This window comes from Seriola dumerili, unplaced genomic scaffold (genome assembly GCF_002260705.1).
Source record: "Seriola dumerili isolate Sdu_G_001 unplaced genomic scaffold, Sdu_1.0 BDQW01000236.1, whole genome shotgun sequence".
Lineage (NCBI taxonomy): Eukaryota > Metazoa > Chordata > Actinopteri > Carangiformes > Carangidae > Seriola > Seriola dumerili.
Window position 1 is genome coordinate 427,859 of NW_019174491.1, and position 7,913 is coordinate 435,771.

The following is a 7,913-nucleotide window of genomic DNA, read 5'->3' on the forward strand; positions in this document are numbered from 1 at the left end:
GAAATGCACACAGCCTGTATTCAGAAACTGAGCCTTAAAACCAGCCGTCAGGACTTCTGGAACTTTGTGATGTCACAACAAAGCAGCCACCAAGCCCCGCCCACCTGGACCCACCATCCAAACCTTGCAGGATTTGGTTTCTCTGAGTGTTTTTACCTGAAATCTGCTATATTTTTATTGGATCACTCAGAAAACAGTCAGCCAATCAGAAGAGAGGCTCAGAGCCTCCTCTCTTCTGATTGGCTCACCGACCTGTTGTTACTAGAGCTCCAGAGAGAAGCCTGAGAGAGGAGATGTAAAACTACACTGAGATGGTTTTTATATCTTCTGATGGATCAACACTTCAAATAAAACACAGAAGAAGAAACATGGAGCTTCAAAGTTTTGATTCACGTCATAGAGATGAAGATGCGTCACTTTTGGCTCTTTGCAACATCAGAAATGAGTTAAAATCTTTTTTATTGTGCATCAGAGTTTTCTTTGTGAAGCAGCAGTGTTTGTAGATCAGGGTTCAGTCTGTTTGAACTGTGACTCCACTGTCACGACACATGAGGCACAAACTGCAGCTGACGACCTACAGAGCGTCTCCTGACGTTAATACTGAGAGGCTTCGCTTTGGAAAATGAGCTACTGAGCAGCTTTTCTTCACTTTTTACAAACACCAACAAAAGTCCAACATCCAGAGTCCCAAAAGAGTTCAGGTGAACTTCAGGCAAACATGGCGGGATGTTCTCTCTGAACATATCGGACGTCCTGTCCTCGGTCCTGTTTTTATTCTCTACGGAGACGAGCTGAGGAGTTCCTGTCTGCGCCGCATGATCTCCACAAACTCAGCGTGGTCAGCCGCCGCCTGAGGATCAAGAGTGCGAGAAAACAGCAGGCTGCAGTTTGAAAAAATAAAGCAAAGGAGGAAGGAAGGAAGGAAGGAAGGAAGGAAGGAAGGAAGGAAGGAAGGAAGGAAGGAAGGAAGGAGGAAGTCATGAGGAGCTCAGTGGGTGCTGCCTTCATCAAAAGACTCCACCCCTGAATCACAGGTGGTGGCTGCCAGTTTCTCCTGTCGCCTCCTCATGATCTCCTGGAGCTCAGAGCCTGAACTCCTCTGGAGACACAGAGAGAAGGAGGAGAGGAAGAGGAGGAAGAGGAGGAAGAGGAGGAAGAGGAGGAAGAGGAGGGAGTGTTGAAGAGGAGAGAGCAGAAACACAAAGAGAGGGAAACAAACAGCTGGTTAGAAAATGTGAATACAAACATGTTGTTGACACTGATCTGGGGAGACTCTCGTGGAACCTTCATCACTGATCATTACTAATCATCACTGATCGTCATTGATCATTACTGATCGTCACTGATCGTCACTGATCATTACTGATCGTCACTGATCATTATTGCTTCATGTTTCTACCTGCAAGAAGTTCTGATCAAATATTCAACTGTGTTTATTTTGGCGGGTAAGGATCTACTTCCTCTCTGAACACTTATATATTCATGCTGTCATTAGTTTCATTTATTGATCAGCAGGTTGTTCACTGATCAGAAGGTTGCTGGTTCGATTTCTGGCTCCTCCAATCTAAGTGTCTTTGGGCAAGATACTAAACCACAGACCGCCATCGTAAAGCTCTTGGAGTCTGTAGTGTTCAGTTTGCACCAATATGATCCTAACAAAGCATCTCCCCTGTGATTGGCTCAGCCGTTTAATGAGACCAGTGATTTGATTGGCTGAAAGTGAATTAATGAATCAACACCAGCTCTATATTCTCGTTCACCTTTGCAGTGCTGCACCTACAGAACCAGGCCAGCAGGTGGCACCTTCATCCACTACAGTGTGATGTCATATATTCTGGGGGTGGGGTGGGGGGTGGGGGGTTGTGTCTGAGGTTCACAGGTTAGAGCTGATTTGACCGTCCCTCGAGAGTCTCCCCTCGACCTCTCGCTGCCTCTGAAGCGACTGAGTGTCTACGGAGCTTTTCTGCCGTCACTTTTTAAAACCTGAAGATTTTATCAGAGAAAATCTTCTGGCTCCGGCTGCGGTCACATGGGTTCTTCTCTCACATGAACGCCATGTCAACTCAGCCAGGCCTGAACCAACCTCAGGAAGCCTCTGGTGACTGCTGCTGCTGCTGCTGCTGCTGCTGCTGCGAAGAGCACGAGGATGAAGACGTCTACAGTGACAGTCAGGAGGCATGCTGGGTAATAGACTGTCTAACACTGGTCACACAAAGATCAGTTCAGACTGGAGTTTAGCTAGTCCCAGTCCCAGTCTCAGTCTGGTCTAAACAACTTTAAATAAACAAATAAACCAGATCAGGATGCTAAAATAAATACAGAGATAAATCATTAAATGCATAATTGAATGAATAATTAATAATAATTAATGACATACAATATAAAGTCGAAATGTAGAAATATTTATTTCCTGATAATGTCATTTATTCATTTAGTTAAGTTAAGTTTAGTAGTTTTTATTGGTGTTTCTATTAATGAAAATATTAATTTCTGTTCTTTGTTTTTTTAGTTTGAAGTCATCGTCTTTGTGCGACCAGCAGCAGGTGAAAAGGTGGTTGAAGCTCTTCAGGTGAAATCCTGTCAGAACTTATATTAGAGGGAATTTTTGTACAACCTGGTTTTGTTCTTTCATCGTGGAGTAAAAAAATAAAAGTTAAGTATTTTCATAACTTTCATAACGACTAAATAACACCTGGTTGTAAAAAAACAAAATCTTTGAACCTACATTTTACTGTTAATCAGTAAATGGATGCAGCCGCTTGGAACAACTCATACAGTTAGCCTAGCTTAGCTTAGCTTAGAGTAGCAGTCAGCTAACACGCACAGAACTCATTCCAGCCAATAGAAGATCTACATCCTGGTCTCTACAGGGTCAAAGGGCGCACAGGTGGGGTCAGAGGTCAACAGGAAGTGGAGCATTCTGGAGCTGGTTCATTCAGGGAGTTTAAGGAGGACTTACTGGACTGAACAGCCACAGCAGGAAGACAAATACTGGCGCTACCTTAAAATGCTGCTGAACATGAAACGACTGGAGCCTCGTTCTGACGGCCAGATTCAGAAAATATAACATCATTTTAAAAGTAAGTCCCAAGTCAAGATCAACAAAGTCAATACAGGAAAGTCCTACGTCAAAGAGACTTGCTGGTCCCCAAGTCAAGTCACAAGTCAAGACAAGTAAGTCCCAACTAAGTGCAAAAAAGTCAGTGTACCTGTTGGTCCCAAAGTCAAGAGACACAAGTCAAGACCAACAAGTCCCAACACCCCAGTCAAGTCAGGAAAGTCCCAAATCAAAGGCAACAAGTCCAAGTCAAGTCTGAATCAAGACTGACGAGTCCTAAGAGAAGCAACGTGATTGGCTACTGTCTGATTGATTGATGTTTGTCTGTGGTCATGAAAAGTGGAGGGTGTTCAAGTGAAGTCATGAGTCAATAGTGTTACAGTCGGGTTCAACGTCTTTTTTGCTTTTGTAAAGTTCAGTCTGAAGTGATCGGATTCAGATTCAGATTCAAGTTCAAGTCATGTGACTGGAGTCCACATCCCCGTACTGAGGGACTGAGGGAGCGCAGGACTTAAATCTGGCCAACAGAACGAAGCCACCCGTCTGTCTGAGATCACGATACCTTAATGAATGTGTGAACAGAATCAGAAGATCAAAGGAGGGTCAGAAGAAAACCTGCAGGTGGAAATAGACACCACACACCAGACCTTGCCAGAGTTGGGGGATAGAAAGCTTTAAGACAGAGAAGACCCTGAACAGACCGACAGCTCCCAGACACAAACATGCTGCAGCACATTAAACTACTGTAGGTCTCAGGAACAGAGCCCGGGGTCAGAGGTCAAAATAGACATTTACTTAAGTTTTTTCACCCCCTCAGACTGATCATGTGATCAGATATAGCTACAGCTTGTCAAACACAGTTTTTTAAAAGGGATATTTATAGTTAAAGTTAACATTTGACTTAATCACACTTCTGTCAATTATTTAATGAAATGATCACAAAGATAATCTATATTGTAAAATTATATTGGTCCAGACACGTCTTCTACCTCGGTCTGGAGTTTAGTTCATTCATTTCAGTGTTTTGACAGGAGTGAAACAAACTCCAAAATTCTTATATCATTATTAATTATTTTATTATTATTATTTATACAAGTCGACAAAGCTCTGATCAGTCGGATCTTTGACCACACCTGCATGTGATGTGATATAAGCTAGTAAAAGAGCTTTTTCTTGCTGTGGTTAAAAATCCTGTTTGCTGCTGCTCATGTTTGTCTGATGAAACAATCAGCTGGAAGCTCTCTGATCTGCAGAGACTCGTAGCCTCACATAAAACCCACAACATCATCCAACATCATCCGACATCATCCGACATCATCCGACATCATCCGACATCATCCAACACCATCCAACATCATCCAACATCATCCAACATCATCCAACATCATCCAACACCATCCAACACCATCCAACACCATCCAACATCATCCAACATCATCCAACAACCACAGAGAAAGCAGAGACTCAAACTCTAGATTTAAGTTTTAAGAAGTTGTCTGTGTCGATGGCGTCATGTCTGAGCGGTGACACCCACCTCCAGCGCCGCCTTCTGCACCGTGACTTGACTGTAGACTCGAGCTCCGTCGTCAGGACAGACCGTCTTCAGCTCCTCTTTGTTGAGAGAAAACAGCTGAGCTCCGGTCAGGACGCCGAGGCTGGTGATGGTGCTGCACACAGGAAACACAAGATGGTGAACACACACCTGGACAAGTGTCAGGGCTCCAAATCAAAACTTGAACTCTTTAGTGACCTGCGGGAGTCATGTCTGATACTCTACTGTCACTAGATGGTAAATGGTAGATTTTAAAGAGAATGAAACTGCTCAAGTAGAGCTCCGAGTTAAAACTATGATAAAGGATCCAAATTTAATGTTTCACAAACATAAACATAAAATGATAAAAACTTTAATTCTATTAAATTCTCTTAAATTCTTCTGTCTTAATGTTTCACATTGTAACTATGAAATCCTTGACTGTGAAGAACGTGTGTGAGTTGAAAGCAGCAGAAGCAGCGAACAGAGACTCACACGGGGCTGAAGCCTTTGGCCTCTAACCAGGCTCTGACATCATCAGGTGACGAGTCGTAGGTGATGTTGACGGACGGGAGGCTGCTGCTGTTGCTGCGAGAGGGAACCTGAAACTTCTTCTGAGCGCTGCGGCCCAGAGTCAGTCTGTGCATCAGCTCGTCCTGGACCTCCTCCATGTTGGATTTCCTGCCTGCACAGAGGATGAGGAGAACTGGTATAAATCCTTCTCACCCATTATAAAAACTAAGACTTTATATAAATGAGAAATAATTGAATCGATAAAGTTTTTCGACTCACGGTTGAAGGGTGCAGGTCTCTGGTTGTTGTGCTCCCTCATGGCGACACTGCCGTTGTCGCTGGACGTGGTGCTGTTCTGGCGGCTGACCGTGCTGCTGCTGCTGGTGGCGGTGGCGGGCGGTTTGGTGGGCTCAGCGGCCGGAGGAGGCAGCGGTGGCGTGGGGAGCCTGGCGGGGGCTGGAGGGGGCGGCGTGGGGGCCGGAGGCATCGGAGTCACCACAGGTTTACTGGGGATGAAGTCGGTCCTCGTGGTCTGCTTCTGACAGGGACAGGTTTTCATTTACAGTGAAGGAGACGGATGCAGCTACTTCCTGTTAGAGACTCTGAACTGAACCTTACACATGTTGTTGTTTTTGTTTACCTCGTTCAACTCTCCCAGTAATTGCTGCCGACGTTAAAAAACAAACATGGTGGTGATGAGACCATGAAACAAATGTTTTATTCACATCACGACAAACTCACTACAAACGTACTGTGATGTCATCGTCTACACCGTTTGAAATGGGTTCAGGATCTACATCATCAAACTCCACACACTGATCACACCCTAGAGAAACACTTAAAGGAACAGTCCTTTAAATTATTCCTGTGTCTCACTATGAACCAGCTTTAAATTATTATTTTCTCCAAAATATGGTTGTTCCTTTAAGATCACAGCAAAGAAAACACTGCAGACTAAAAATACTGCAGACTAAAAACACTGTAGACTAAAACACTGCAGACTAAAAACACTGCAGACTAAAAACATTGCAGACTAAAAACACTGCAGAGTGCAGACTAGAACACTGTAGACTAAAACAACTGTAGACTAAAAACACTGGAGACTAAAAACACTGCAGAGTGTAGACTAAAAACACTGGAGACTAAAAACACTGCAGACTAGAAACACTGCAGACTAGAAACACTCCCTGTCCTACCTTAAACAACTCAAACTCCTTCTTTGGCATCATGAGCTTTAATCATCAGAAACAAAACCACATGAACACAGATGAGATTTAATGGAAACTGAAACGACATTAAATAAACAACAAACTCCTGGTGAGCTGCAGCCACAGTTAGCATTAGCATTAGCATGATCTGCTGCCTCCTACCTGGATGGTGTGGCTGTAGATGGGCTCTCCACGGCCAGTGATGTCCACAGCTTTGGTTATCTCCAGGATGTTGTTTGGCACGTAGCCGGACGCCCCACAGCCGTTACGAACCTTCCACCACTGCTTCCTGTCGTCCAGAACCTGACAGACAAGAGTCAGGGACGATTAGACAGTCAACTGAGGCTCAGTTTGAACTCGAGTTTAGAACTGAATTTACATTTCATCAGTTGCTGCAGAGGGTTTGAGTTAGCAATGTGTTTGCAGCATTTATCTCCTGGTTTATACATAAAATATTAGAAAATACAAAATAAAATATGCACATTATTAAATCTGAAGTATGAAAGAAACAAACAGCTCGTTTACCTCAACGACCTCGTCTTTGAGAACCGACAGCTCCGTGTTGTTTCTTGCCACAAAGTCGTATTTTGATTTGGCAAACTGTTTCATTTGGCCTCTGCTGTCACCATCAAAACTTCTGAAACATGTATATATACATATATGACTATATCACAGCTCTACTGATTAAGAGCACAAATAATATATAATAAATCAAATCCACAAAATCATCAACAATTTATCAACAACACTCCGAATTACTTCATTTAAACCACAAATAACTAATTTCAGATTCACAATGTACTAAATCTGCACATTCCTCCATGACACCATCCACTGACTCTGTTTATTTACAAAAACAAAAAAATAACTTCCACAAATAGATATATACAAACAAAACATACAGTAAACACATTTTATGATAAGTTCCAATTATTAAATAAAGACCAAAATAACTGAGACATTAACTGATATTTGGTATTATTAATATTCCAGCCGTGGAGAAGAGTCCCATCTTTATATCAGATAGAGAAACTGGAAAATGAAGATGTGATTCAGATCTCAAAGATTCAGAGGAATTTAATTTCATGAGAGAATCAGACTCAGTTTGTATCTTTTTTTTTCAGCTGTTCACTGAACAGAAAAATTACCAGAGAAAAACAGATGAAAGAGATTATAACAAATAATAAAGATAATAAAAAGAAAAATTACAGAGTTGTTCAGTTCAAAGGAAGATTTTTATAGATTAAGAAAATGTCTGATTGAGGTGAATAATGTGAATAAATACTGAAATAAAGTATATACCGAAATGTATTTTATTAAACATATCTGCTTTATTATTATTATTCTTGTTTTCATAGTTTTTATCTGTTTCATCTGTTATTGTTTTAACTATATGAGAGAGTTTACAGACTTAAAATGTTTCAATCCTGGTTCAACTGTTGAAGGTGCAGAAAAGGTCAATATTATTATTATCATTATTATTACTATGTATAATTAAATGTTATTTATGTTCTACAGTATTTGAGACGTAAATAAATGAAAAAAAATGTATAAATACAGAAATAAGTTAAAGTAGAAATGAAAAATAAATAGAAAATAAATA

At 41.7% G+C, this 7,913-nt stretch overlaps 1 protein-coding gene across 1 annotated transcript in view; it reads right to left on the reverse strand.

Annotated features, from left to right (window-relative positions):
- Positions 1-313: 313 nt before the first annotated feature.
- eps8 (epidermal growth factor receptor pathway substrate 8) overlaps positions 314-7,913 on the reverse strand; it is a 34,148-nt gene continuing 26,548 nt past the window's right edge. Inside the window, exons 16-21 of the mRNA XM_022755824.1 lie at positions 6,836-6,947; positions 6,473-6,613; positions 5,382-5,640; positions 5,085-5,274; positions 4,593-4,725; positions 314-1,099 (exon numbers count right to left, since the gene is read on the reverse strand). Coding sequence (XP_022611545.1) covers positions 989-1,099; positions 4,593-4,725; positions 5,085-5,274; positions 5,382-5,640; positions 6,473-6,613; positions 6,836-6,947 — 946 coding nt within the window. The 3' untranslated portion in view covers positions 314-988. The remainder of the gene's footprint in view (positions 1,100-4,592; positions 4,726-5,084; positions 5,275-5,381; positions 5,641-6,472; positions 6,614-6,835; positions 6,948-7,913) is intronic.